At 39.6% G+C, this 14823-nt stretch overlaps 1 protein-coding gene across 4 annotated transcripts in view; it reads right to left on the reverse strand.

Annotated features, from left to right (window-relative positions):
* PPP2R5E (protein phosphatase 2 regulatory subunit B'epsilon) overlaps positions 1–14823 on the reverse strand; it is a 148868-nt gene that overhangs the window by 29574 nt on the left and 104471 nt on the right. For all 4 annotated transcript variants that reach the window (XM_043556316.1, XM_043556314.1, XM_043556317.1 and 1 more), the window contains exons 4-5: positions 14111–14212; positions 7203–7295 (exon numbers count right to left, since the gene is read on the reverse strand). In XM_043556316.1, coding sequence (XP_043412251.1) covers positions 7203–7295; positions 14111–14212 — 195 coding nt within the window. The remainder of the gene's footprint in view (positions 1–7202; positions 7296–14110; positions 14213–14823) is intronic.

Consider the following 14823-nt stretch of genomic DNA (forward strand, 5'->3'; position numbering starts at 1 on the left):
AAGCAGGTTCCACGCTATCAGCACAGAACCCAATGTGGGGCTTGATCCCATACACCGTGAGATCACGACCTGAGCCGAAATCAAGAGTCAGACGCCTAACCGACTGAGCCACCCAGGCACCTCTGCTTCTTCTCACCTATTAAAAGTCTATGCTCCTGGCACTAATACACTTTCACTTCTAACACTGGAAGAAATCAGTTGGTGAAATGAACCCAAGGACAGGAGAGACCACATTTACCACCTGAAAAAAAATCTCAATAGCCAGAGTCCAAAGGTTTTGGGTTTTTTTTGACTTTTATAAAGGTAAAAGTCGAATTTCAAAAAAAAATTCATAACATGGGGGTTAAGATGTTGACAGACAAATACCACGTGACTTCACAGACTGAGGCTATTCTAGAAAATATGATGGAAGAAGATTCTTAGTGTTGTCAGGAACTGTTCTAAGTGCCTATGCATGTATTCACTTAATAAATCTCCACAACCACCTCTCAACAAAACTACGATTATGCTGTGGATATTTTGCATCTACTTTCCAGATGAGGAAATGGAGGCAACACAGTTATATAACTTGCCCAAGGTCATGCACCAAAAAATGGCAGAGCCTGAATTCAAACCAGTCTATCCACTTCACCTCTAATCTATACTGCTTCCTGATGAGGAAGAAAAATGAGTAGTGTTGAGAAAGGTTCTTGGGGCAACACCGGAAGTTTTCCACTGAGCGTCAGATTTGAAAAGGACACATACAAGTGATGAAAACAAATGTTAAGTATAAATGAATGGTGTAGTCTTACAAAAACAGTCTTACGAAGGCTAATGCACAGAGTCAGCTGAGGTTGATGAAAAATGCAACGCAACAAAGTGAGACTCAGTAAATAACTTATTTATAATTTTATTAAATAAAATTTAAAAATTACTAACGTAATTATAATCACTGCTGATAACATACATGTTCATTTTTTAAATGTAAAAACTAGAGAAATACAAAAAAATCAGAAAGTAACGTTCTTCACACTTAATCACATTCTACCAGGCAATTAATAACAGTTTGCCTTCCAAAACTTTTAGTGCATATACAAATATTCCTTTTCCCTAAAATACGAGACTCAAATTCAAAAACATCATACTGTTCCATAATATGCATGTTTCACTTCAAAACAGATCTTGTGTAGCTCTATCTCATTCTTTCTACAAAATGATGAATATCCCATTATATGAATGTCCACAGTCTATTCAACCACCAACACCCTACTGAGGAACATTTAAACTGTTTCCAATTTATATTAACAATGATGCATTCCCCATGCTTGTACATATATCTTTGTGTACACACCTGACTATTTCTCATGGAATTGCTCAGTGGATAAAATGTAAGCCAACAGAATCCTCCCAGCTTTCCTCTCCAAAGGATTTTACCAATGCATTGGTACATTATTTATGGCTTATGTTTTCCACTCAAGCCTCTGCTAACTTCCAGTCTCCTGTACCCATGCCACACTGTTTTAATTCATGTGCCTTTATAGTTTTAATATAGTACATTCATGGTTATGAATAAATATCTAATAGGCAAAGGATCTTTAGTTTTCTATTTCAAAAATTTATTTCATGAACTTTGAAATTTTCAAATAAACTACTAAAAAAAATTTTTTTTATTCTTTATTTATTTCTGAGAGACAGCAAGACAGAGCGCGAGTGGGGGAGGAACAGAGAGAGAGGGAGACACAGAATCCGAAGCGGGATCCAGGCTCTGGGCTGTCAGCTCACAGCCCAATGCGGAGCTTGAACTCACGAACCACAAGATCATGACCTGAGCCAAAGTCGGACACTTAACTGATCGAGCCACCCAGGCACCCCTGAAATTGTAATTAGAATTGCACTAAATGTGTGTATTAACTTGGAGATTCTATGGATATCCTTATGATGGCAAGTTTCCCATCTAGGAATATGTCATTTGTTCAAGGCTTCTTTGCAAAAATTTCTTATAAGTTTTACATAAACTTTTTTTTAAAAAATGTCTATTTATTTTGAACAAGAGTGAGCATGCACACACACTTGTGAACAAGTGGGGGGGGGGGGAGACAGAGAGAGCGAGAGGGAGGGAGGCAGGGAGGGAGGGAGAGAGAATCCCAAACAGGTTCGTTGCAATCAGTGCAGAGCCCAACACGGAGCTTGATCTTGCGAACTGTGAGATCATGATCTGAACTGAAATTAAGAGTTGGATACTTAAGCAACTGAGCCACCCAGGCGCCGCTCACATAAACTTTTAAATTTCATTTCGAAAGGTGGAGATTTTATTTATGTATGTATGTATGTATGTATGTATGTATGTATGTATGTATGTATTTATTTATTTTAAGTAGGCTTCACACCCAGAACAGAGCCCAATGCGCGGCTTGATCTCGTGAACTGTGAGATTAAGACCATAGTTGAGATCAAGAGTCAGATGCTTAACTAACCAAGCCACCCAGGTGCCCCAAAAGGTGGAGGTTTTAAAATTAATATTGGAATAAAAAAAATAAGACTACTAATGTGGGTAAACAATATAATATGAGGGGGGTATAAAAAGAGGAATTAGTATTTAATGAGCAAGATAGACTACTAATGTGGGTAAACAATATATGAGGCAGTATAAAAAGAGGATTTCGTATTTAATGAGTGACTACTATAATCCATGCATGATTATCTGCAGTTTTTACAAGTCATACCATTTTATCATCATAACAAGCCTACTTGTTATAATTTGTTGTAAGAGAGGTCCACATTATAGCCATTTAGAGAAGAAAACACTGAGGTTCAGAAGAGTAAAAAAAATCTGCCCGAGTTTTCCAGTACATGCTTACAACTGAAGGGAGGGAGCCTATATTTGTATCCATAGTGCCAACTCAATCAAGCATATGTAACAATTGTCAGTTTGGGTATACATCCTATGTACTTAAATGTCATTTTTTCTGTTACCTCATGTTGCAAATGAGGAGACTCAAGCTCGGACAGCAAGTGTATTAACTGGCTGAAGACCACACTGCCAAGTAAGGCAGAAAAGCCCATTTTAATGCAGTTCCTTCTTACCCCACGGTGCATATTTTAGCCCAATAATCTACTACTTAGAGTACACAGGGGAGTCAGGATGCAAATACACAGCTTGCTAACTTTCTTTCCACTACCTTATGTTAAAATAGCTCAATTCTTAATTTTGCTTTTGTCTTTACTGACAGGAGAAACAAGAATCAAAATAGACTGTGAAGAATACAGCTAGCTGCTATAGAAACTAGGTTGAAATCTCATGGCTAGGATACATTATGCCTAACTCAATAAAAAAGTTTTAAGTTGAGATGACCAAAAATTCCTTCTGAGATCCTTTGAGAATCTACAGAGAATAAAATATCTGCTCCAAGAAAAGGAATGCGGTAAATGTCATCCTGATTTGCAAAAGGGAAAGGTAGGAGGGTTCCCGTGTCATAAGAAAACCAGGCTTAGGTACAAAACACGCCAGCACTAGGTGGCGCCATGGGAGGCTGTGGGGAGAGAAACAAGCAGGGGGAAGAGGGGGTGTAAATAACGAATGAGCGAACTACATGGTACACAAATGAAGGAGCTGCCAGCTCCAGGATACTTGAGGCATGGCGGCGGGAGGAAAAGGAGGGTGTGTAGGGGCAGGGCGTAATCTCAGCACGATGCCTTAAGCTCCAAAAGGCCAAGCAGGTCCCAAGTCAGAAACAAACAACCCAGGAAGGGAACTCAGGAGAATCACACTGGGGACTGAGACCCCACTCCTGCAAGGTGCTAGGATCCTGGGTAAGTCATCAGCAGACTAAGGGGTATGAAGAGAGGCAGGAGGCCAGCTTTACAGGCTAGCAACAAGAACGAACGGGTGTTCTGGAAAATGGCAGCTAATTGGCACCCAGAGCTTATCCCCAACATGACAGTTAATGCTCTGCTTAGTCACAGGGTTACATTCAAGCACCACTCGGTGGTGTTATTGATTTTGCCAACACTCTGCCTGTCCCTTTCCTGACTGATTCAGGAACTGCGGTGAGCCCTCATGTGAAGGTTGAGTTCATCAACAGACCCAGCAGAGGGAAGGTAAAGGAGGCAAAAGTTGTAGAAATGAGGCAAGGGCTGGAAACAAAGCATTAGTACATGGACTTCACTATGTATCCTCAGTTTCTCGTCTCTGCAAAAACTCGGGAGACAGATGATCAATCGCATGGTTTGTTAAGTACTGAGGGTATCATTACCAATAAGGAGCAGGAGCCCCTAGAAGTTCACTAATGTCCCATGGCAGATGAATGGCATTCCTTTTTATGATAAAGTCTCATGGCCCATAAATGAGGGGGATGCTGTAAGCACACAGTCGTGGCTTTTACTCTGGCATCTGACAAAGTCTCTACACTCTCCTTATGAACAAAATTTTAAAATGAAAGAAGGATGATGACATTCTAGAGTAAATTTCTAACGGGTTTAAGGATGGAGTTCAAAGACTGTTGATTAATGAATCTGTGCTAAATAAAGGGAAGTCGCTAAAGGCATGCCAAAGGCCTCTATCATCAGTGCTGGCTGTTTTAACAACTTCTTCAGTCAATGACCTGAGATGAAGCCAATAGCTACTAGCACAGTTAAGAAAGTCGCAGATGTGATCGAGATGGAAGGCACGATGAATGCGGTGGATGACAGGCTCAAGATACAGAAAGACTTCAAAAGTCTGGGGAGAAATGATATTCTGCAGAAATACATGTCAAATCCTACGGCAAATCGTACAACGAACGAGAACAAGAGAAAACGTGGCTTTACATTATGCATAAAGCTAAATTAGAAATCAGTTAAAGACCACAAGTTAACACAACTTATGTTAACACAAGTTAACAGTGCCATGGAACAGCAGGAAGAGCTGAGACTTCTTCCCCTTTAAGAAACCTGGCACCCGTGGAGAACCCAATTCTAAGCTGTGCTGGACTGACAAGGCTCAGGGCACTATGTCCTGACAGAGACAGAAGCCTTCCAAAACTTGACAAGTGAGACAGGGTCCACAGAACTAAAGACAAAGTCTAGAACAGAGAGCATACGGACAGTGGCTCGGCTGGATCCAGAAGGCGGATGGGCATAGTTCATCCTGAGCAGGAGTTTAGAACTCATATGAGAAAACTTCACAAATAATCTGGATTTCTGTTTCTCTTGAGGGAAGAAAAGAAAAAAAAAAAAAAAAGTCTACCAATAACTGAAAGAAGAGGGGTAGCCAAAGCTCCCTTTAGTAGAACTCTGTCTACCTCCTATTATCTGACACCTGGCCACCATACTTATTATAAATGAGCCTAGAAGCATTTGAGTTGCAACTGCTGTTCTAGGGAAAAAGAGCCAAGAGGTAAACACAAACGCTGTGGTCTAAGACCTGAACTGTTGTGTCTGAGCCAGTGAGTACTAAAGGACTATTCTGGGGAAATAAGGCCAGAGGGTACACGGTATAGGGAGGGTCAATAAAAAAAGAACTTTCTAACAAAAACAGAATAATCTGCCCAAGTATATGGTCCTCCTTCACTAAAAAAGAATAAATGGGAGTCACCCCTTTTCAGGGTCCCAAAGGAGACTAATTCACTGGGTGAAGAACTAGAACAGACATGCAAAACATCCCTTCAAGTGTGGGTTTCTCTGATGTTTTCATCTAATGAGCTTCATTATCATCAGTACCCATCTCCCATGAAGAACACACTGAGCTGGGCCATGCAAGCTTCTGGTGTACTATTTCCATGTCAACTGAACACGGGCTTCACTATCTGATCCTCTTGGGTACTTTAACTTACCATAAACATAAGGAAACCTTAGTATTTCGTGAGTGTTGACAAGTGAGGACTACTCCTGCCCTGCAGTCATTCCAAGTTATAGTGAGGGGAATCACAAGGAGGCATCATGGCATAATGGACAGAAAACCAGAACAGGAAACTGCCTGGGGAAACTTGACGATCTTCCAAACCTCAGTGTATTTCATCTGTAAAATGGGACTAAAATTTAGCTGTGTCTATTCTAGACTGTTGTACAGACTAAATTAAACGATGCATGTAAAGATGCTCTGACAATTGTACAGTGCTACATAAATGCAAGGACCTTCCAGTACAAAACACCACAGACTGATTACGTGTTGCTTTTTTGTCTCAAATGCATTTTGCTTCCTTGGTAGAAGAATCTGGATCAGTCTACCTATCTGCCCAACCAATGAATGCTCCATGTATCCACCTATTTACCTACCTCTCCATCTCTAACTCAAACCTCACTTTTCCAAAGCCTCTCGACCAGTATATCCAGAATTCTAAATGTATTAATTTAATTAAGGAGGGGAAATGAGGTCATCACAAAGGTGATCAACCTTTCTCCAGGAAAGGCACAGAAGATCAACTGCTTGCTAAAATAATGTTTTCAATTTTAAATTCTGCTTACTGGCTCACTAGGAGATAGATACTAATTTCTTTTTTCCCTGGTGCTCATTAATCATTCAGAAAGGAGCTACACCAGTCCATACACCAGTTGGCTCAAGTACCCATTTTTAGAGAGGAGTGTCAACAACAGGAGCAAGAACACGTTACCTAAAAATTCAGTGTCATGAACATTCCCGAGTCGCACGTAAGAAGGAAGATGTGATCTATAGTTATAAAATGTAAAGTGGCAAGTCAGGAAGAATACATACCCTGAGAAGTTCCAAACAGAGAGGTGAGAGTTAATCCCTTTATGGGAATTTTAAATTGTCAGGCTGTGCTATTTCCTACTGCGAGAGCTCACCAGTATCTGACTTTGATTATTTATTGAAGGTTATTTCTGCTCTAGGCCATGCTTATTCGCTTTTAACAGACCTAAGCAATGGTTCTTTAAGAATCCTTATGCAAATAGGAGTTTTCAAGCTACATAAAGTTTCACACAAACCAGAGTTATATTCACGAAATTCCTTTATAATTAAATTTTAAGCAAGAAAACTGCAGGGAGTTAGGCATTAGCATTCCTTGTTGTTTAAAATGTAATTCATGTCCAGCAATAAATTAAATAATAAATTAAACAGGTACTTGTCACTTTTAACAGGTAATAATGGGAACTAACATATATACAGAATACATTTGTTTAAAAGGTGATATAACTGTCATTGAAAGATTTTTTAACAATCAAGAGAAAATAAGATAAAGTGTTAGCAATTGAATGACAAATTCGGGCAACCACAAAAATGTGCTTACCTGTAATACAAATTTCTGATCTATGTATTTTTTGGCAATGCTGGGTTGGAATTCTTGGCTTTCCAAAAATCGTATGAAAAATTCATATACAAGCTGCAACAAACAGATTATAATTAATTTCAAATTGTACTTCCCTGAGCATAGTATCAAAAACCATAAAAAGTCTGTAACACTAAAACTGACAGGGCTTAGAAAACTGAGTTTTAGTATCAATTACAAGCTACGCCAGCCCTTCTTGTGGTTCACAGTCGCTATTATGTTTTTTAACTTTTCAAATTAAAAATCTAATACAGCCACAAAGCAAACAGAAATTCCCCCGCAGCCTCACTACTCAGAGATAACCACTGGCAACTATGTAATGTACGAATCTCCTCATTTTTCTCTATACTTCTACAACATACCAGTGAACTATAAATATACTTTTATATAGTTTTCAAACTACTTTTACCATCTGGACAATATATTATATACAATTTATGTCAATAATAACTAAGCCATCTTTCTTAGTAGCTACAAAGAGTCCACTACATATAATTTTTAAATGAATAATTCCATTATTCATAATCAATTTAACCGACCTCCTATGCTTCGACGTTTAGATAGTTTCTCAATTACTTCTCTATCAAATTATGCCACATTGTGTATCATGTAATATACATCAGTGTGCATTTGCTCAATTATTGCATGAGGAAATATTTCTAGAAGTGGCAACGTTAGAGTAAAAGGTATCCAGACATTTCAGGATTTTCAGCATTTATTGCCACATTTCCTTTCAGAAAATCTATGGCAATTTACACTCCTCTAAGCAATGTATGATGGTTTAGCAGAAAACTCTCATCTGCAAGGAATGAGAATATTCTCATCTGCAGAATCAATCTGAAATAACTGTTCTAATAAACAGTAGAAGATCATTGTTTATGTTCTTGGCAAAATAAACCTATGTTAAAGTACACATGAGGGGGCCTGGGTGGCTCAGTCAGTCGAGCGTCTGACTTTGGCTCAGGTCATGATCTCGCGGTTCGGGAGTTCGAGCCCCACGTCAGGCTCTGTGCTGACAGCTCAGAGCCCGGGGCGTTTCGGATTCTGTGTCCCCCTCTCTCTCTGCCCCATCCTGCTTGTGCTCTGTCTCTCTCTTTCCAAAATGAATAAACATTAAAAAAATATTTTTTTATTAAAAAAATTTTTTTAAAGTACACATGAGATCCTGGTATAATATACAACAGTTCATAAAAAACAGAACTTGTAAGAGGCAGACAGACACTGTGTTGGGAGTCTAGCTCTGTCCCCTACTGTGTAGCCCTAGGCAAGTTAATTTCTCTAAAATTACGTTTCTTCAACTGAATAATGAGGATGATAATCCCTAAGACCGAATGTGATAATATATATAAAGCACTGCGCACAGTAACTAATACATATCACCATTATCACTATTACCTAAAATAGCATTCTCAAGAGTTTTTAGTCCTACTCCTTTACATTTAAAAATTGTTGAAGACTCCAAAACCTTTTGTTTATATGATAAATGTGAAAAACATATATATATACATATATATATATATACATATATATATACAAAGTCAGAAAAACAATGAGAAAATTTCAAATACGTATTTGTTATTTCATTTTAAAACAACACATTACACATTAACATAAATAATGTATGTTTGTGGGAAACAACCATATTTTCCAAAACCATTACTGAGAAGCATTATTTTTATTTTTGAAAAATCTATAATTGCATATTAGAAAACAGTTTAATATCTGCTTCGGTATTCAATCCATTGTGACATACTGTTTTGGTTGAAGTATGTAAACAAAATTGAGCCTCATGCAGATCTAACAGTATGAAAAAGGATGAGTATTTTCATAGTATTTTCACACAACTGTGGATATTCTTTTTTGATACTACACCAAAACTTGACAGTTGTTTCTCAAATAGGAGTTGCACTGCAGAATCTGAAACCAGAATCAATGAGTTTTTCATACTTTGTTACACTAAATTCCAATGGCCTGCCATGTACTCTTGAATGGGTCTTTACCATGTATGGTTTCCTAACATCATTCACTGGAAAATACTGTTTCACTGAGTTATGCATTTTTCAAATGGTGACAAATTTTACTAGATTGTATCAAAAAGTCACATTCCTTAATATCTCCAATTTCATCAAAAAGTCTAAGCTTTAATTAGCTATAAAGTTCAGCAGAAAGACAAGTTTTCCAAAATTCGAATTCTAAATTTTGCTGGAATGCGCTAATTTAATCAGCACTGGCGATGATTTTCTTTGTCTATTTTCAAAAAAAACATCTACCAAATACCCAAGTTGGAGCAAGCACAGTTTGCTAGACATTCCTGTGGGCAAAACTGATCATCTCATGGAAAGACAGCTAGTGTAGCCTGTAGCTCAATCACACAAATGCTTTAGCACACAAGACGATCAGTATACTTAAGTATACAGTCATTGGGCTTTATGCATACTTCCCACTTTGTCACAGAGAATATTTCTTAAATGTGTACTCGAAAGTCAAGACTTAATGATATTTAGTTTAATAATTTTTGCTGCTTCTCCAAGAACATTCTTAATTGAAACTGGCTGTTTTTTGTCAATGCATGTCAGTGAAGAGTATCTACTAAGCCAATGTGCCACAACCGCTGCGATTTGTGCTAAGGCAGCAGCAATTTGAACCACCAACGCTTTTGCAAATATGATTTCAAATGTCAACACAGTGAAAACAGCAAACAGCATAGTATTATTATAAAACCATTTTTGACTTTGCAGGCCTGAAAATCAGGTCTCAGGGTCCCCCCAAGGGACTGCTGAGACCACTAACTTAAAAGCATCATACAGTGACCTTACCTACGACTTTAGACTGTAGCTTAACGCTTAAATTAGGTATGCACATTAGGATTTTACTTTAAAGTAAAAAACTGTTTTTCTCTTTGAAATTCTGAATTTGGAAAAACTTCTTGCCCAATGACCTGAACATTATCAAACTGTACTTCTTTTTTGTTTTTAATGTTTATTTATTTTCAGAGAGAGCAAGAGAGAGAGCACGCATGCACATGAGAGCAGGGGTAGGGGAAAGATAGAGAAAGAGAGAAAAAGAGAGAGAGACAGAGACAGAGAGAATCCCAAGCAGGCTCCGTGCTCTCAGTGCAGAGCCCGATGTGGGGCTCAATCTCACAAACCGTGAGTTCATGACCTGAGCCAAAATCAAGAGTTGGGTGCTTAAGCAACTGAGCCACCCAGGTGCCTCTGTCAAGCTGCACTTCTGGCATCATAATGTGACTGAGTCCCGACACCCTCTAGAAGAATTGTTCTTGTTTCATACACTAGGTTTTCCACTCTCTTTTACAAACAGAATGTCGGCCTTATTCAAATAACCATAAAAGGGGGGTTAATTCCCACAAGTGGAGAGATTCTCATCTTGCAGGCCTGACTTGTGGGCTGGCAGGACTTTCCAGCAAGATTGGCAAAACGCTCTCCCCACTCTGGTCCCTTGAAAGCAGTTATGGTTTAAAACACTTGGGTGGAAACACTTCAGACACATTTATTAATAAGCATAAATGTTCTCTACACTTACGAGACAGATTTTTACCTCAGAGTCAAAAATCTCTCTTGGATTCCCAAAGGGAAAGACAGACTGGGGACTGAGAATAATTTACTTTTCAAGGTCACATAAATGAATTCTCCAAGGAACATGAGTAAAAAAACTGTAGCATTTCTATTTTTCAGTCTCAAGTGTAGAGGCGCCAAAAACAACCCTCTGATTGCAAATGGAAGTCCTGCAAAATCATATTCTACTGGAAATACACACCCAAATACAGAAAATACACAAAGAATAACCATGGTAACTGTGGGATACCAGTTTAAAAGATACCAATGCAGGTAACGGAAAAGATCAAGTAACATACATATAGGAGAACCTTTGATATATTTAAGCTAAAAATTTGGATTTAAACATTTTTCTATTTTTAAATCTCTCCAAAGAGCCAGGATTTCTTATGAGTAATCTTGTATGGGCCACAAATTTAAATCAGACAAGATGTGTGCAGAAGCAGTCTACCCAATCAATAACCACATCTCAATGCAATTTGGTTGTTCTCTACTATTACCATATATTTGGTAATGAACACCTTGCTTCCTTATAAAATGTGGTCCACAAGAAGCAGCACGCTGCCAAAGCTGGAGCTAATAAATGCCGGAGCTGTGTTTTGGTCAGAAAAATAGCTGAATCGATGAAAAAGTCAAATGTTAAATTTCGTGATAACTTACTGTGCTATAACATGCATGACTTATCATGAACAGAAAAAAGAGATTTCTTGAACCTTCAGAGAGTGCTCGTCAGTACTAAAAACCACCTATCAGTGAAAACGGAAAGGTGAAGAATTTGTGGAGTCAGAATACATAAGAGAAACACAGGAATCTTGAGTACAAAGACTTCCATAAAGGAATAGTTGCTGAAGGCAACAGAGGGTGCCCACTGACTTGACCTTTACTAGGAATAAAGGCCAATTTGTGAATTTTTAAAAAAAATTGTTTAATGCTTATTTATTATTGAGAGATGGAGAGACACAGAGCATGAGCAGGGGAGGGGTAGAGAGGGGGGAGACACAGAATCTGAAGCGGGCTCCAGGTTCTGAGGTGTCAGCACAGAGGCCGATGCGGGGCTCGAACTCACAAACTGCGAGGTCATGACCTGAGCTGCAGTCAGTCGCTTAACAGTCACCCAGAGGCCCCGGTCAATTTGTGAATTTTAAATTTTTTTTTTTTCAACGTTTATTTATTTTTGGGACAGAGAGAGACAGAGCATGAACGGGGGAGGGGCAGAGAGAGAGGGAGACACAGAATCGGAAACAGGCTCCAGGCTCTGAGCCATCAGCCCAGAGCCCGACGCGGGGCTCGAACTCACGGACCGCGAGATCGTGACCTGGCTGAAGTCGGACGCTTAACCGACTGCGCCACCTAGGCGCCCCTAATTTGTGAATTTTAAAGGTAGGTTTCCTTTATCTGATCCAACTTAAGTCATATTTCCCCCTGAGCTAAAGAAGGGATGAGACGATTATAGGCTTGAACAGAGCGGCAACACAGATGGAACCACACCGTTCTGGGATACAGTTCGTGACTTTACATCCAGAAGGGGACAGCTCTCCCTGCTGTTCCTCACCGTTGCTTCGGTTTTCGAGTTTCAGGTGAACTAACAGTTAATGCTCCAGTAGCAATGACACAGGGTAAGCTAGAGATTTTTGGTGGCAGAATTTAGTTTAATAGCTTTAGAAATTAATTTGGTCCTGTATTTTATAGAGTCATTAAGCTTAGAAAGGATTAACTGAAATACTTAAACTTTACTGTGCTTTAGGAGAAATTTGTATCTTTGGTGATCACGATTTAGAGTATTCAAAAAGCTCTTGCAAATGGCCAGAGTGGTCTACTGTCTCTGGGATGCGGAGAAGACAAATTGAAGCTTTGAAGACATCTCTCTGTCTTTTCCACGGTGAGACGTGGGGCTTCCCTGAGATTATCGTTTGTTTTGTTTTTTAAATTTCTTCCAGACTATACTGTACTTCTATGACTGGTGAGCATTACGAATAAGACAGGACAAGAAGTCCACCTATTCGAAAGAATTTTTTTTTTTTTAATTTTTGTCACCATTTGGGATGTACCAGGAAAAGCACAAATAATTTTCCAAATTTCTTAGATCGCAGATAGTATGTCTGACACCTTAAAAAAAAAAAAATATCAAGCAGCTAAAACAGGAAATCAGCTACACTGTTTTAACTAATTTACTCAATCCTGGCATTGATAGCAAGGATACATATGTATAACATGACTGGGTAAGAGTTGAGAAAACAGAGCCCCTGAAAGCTCTCCTCATAACTAGGAGAAATAGCATACATATGTATCTGTAGCGACCTTGAGTTGCCAAAGCAAGACAGGGAAAGTTGCAAATCGATGTCAAAAATTCTGACGTGGGGAAAAAATAAACTTGTAGAATATCTCTAGGCCTCATCGTGCTGCTGCACAGTTTTCTGCTCTTTAGAAAGTCAACTAGTAGCCGTGAGCACACTTCAAAGATGCGATATCGGGCTTCTGCCTCTGCGTGACTGATGTACGAGGTTCTGTTCCCTCTCTCCATCCCTTCCCTCCTGGGTGGTTGTCATCCGGCCTCTGAGGACATCCTAACTCGATGGAAAGATAGCCTTGGGGACCATTCCATTCATATTTCCTTGTTCTCTTCCTTTGAGAAACGTGGGCCTGGAGCGCGAGCAGCCAGGAGACCAGTATGGAACAGTACATCCAGTACAGATGGGCCGGGTGCTGGGAGCGGAGATGCGGGGACGGCCCTGATTTGTCCCGGCACGTGCGTAGGACTGGAAAACATGGCCTTCTCAGTGCAAGAGAACAAAACTGGCCTTCACGCAAGCTTTCTATCAGCTGTTGCTCTTTCTTGCACGATGTAGCAGCTACTGCAATTCGTTTTTGCCCTTCTAGGCTACAGAAACACATCTGTGGTTATCACGAAGACAGGAGTTCAAGGTCCCCAGGATACCTGCTGCTGAAAATGAGATATAGACTCTGTGACCTAATCACATCTAACTAATAATGTGAAAACAGCTCAGCTCCTGTTGGAGGCCGCGGCAGGCAGGATCACAGAGAAGCTCTAATAAAAGAACAAGAACTGTGCAACCTGGGAGAAACCGCACTAAAGCATTACACCGAAACTTATTATTTTATTCTTTTGGCATCCTAATTATCAAGAGTGAGAAACACAGAAAGCATTCTCTAAGCTTTCAACTAATGTACTCTAATTTGATTTCCGGGTGAATAAAGGCCTTCAAGAAACTCCCATGCTAATCAGCTAATAAGTTAATGGATCTTTCTTTTATAACAAACGGTAGTTCAAAGTACCTGTAAGTGTGGCCATGATGCCTCAAGGGTAGGTTCATCTTCTTCTGGATCAAATTCATTGCTGTCACTAGGAGGGAGAGTTCTGAATATATTGCAAGACACCTAAAAATAAACAAGCAGCAGAGTTAGCTGGAAGCACCTCCTGGGCAGCCGTACACAAGGTCTGCAGCCAGCCAAAGGGAACCCAGATGACAGATGATGGGAACACCATCGAACTGGAACGGGGACCTCTCTCCACGGGCTTTGAGGCCAAGACCACCTCTCGGCAAAGCCAGAAAGTAGTAGAGCAGCACCTCCAGCCCTCCTGAACAGTACTCCTTGCCCAGGCCCCTTTGATTTTAGACCTCCCATCAAAGCCTGCTCGTGCTTACTTACCCGGCAAGCATGCTTCTAAGATAGAAATAATTAATGGGCTAATGGGCTTTATGTACTTCCCTTTCCAGGTTTATTCACGATTTGCAAATTAACTAATGGTAGTTAGTTGCAAATCAACTAATGGTTGAACTAATGGTAAAATCCCAGGCATTTACAAAAAGCAAATCAGAAAAGATATTTCCAAACCTAACATACTTGAAATCATCCTTCACCTGTTCTCAGTTGGTTTACAAAGCAGTTAATGATGCCCTGAGTCAGCTGTATCTGTGACACAAATCTCTGTGAACTGACTAGGTATTCCGTTACCATCGGCAATTTCCAAATTAAATGCTGGTTGC

This window comes from Prionailurus bengalensis, chromosome B3 (assembly GCF_016509475.1).
Source record: "Prionailurus bengalensis isolate Pbe53 chromosome B3, Fcat_Pben_1.1_paternal_pri, whole genome shotgun sequence".
Lineage (NCBI taxonomy): Eukaryota > Metazoa > Chordata > Mammalia > Carnivora > Felidae > Prionailurus > Prionailurus bengalensis.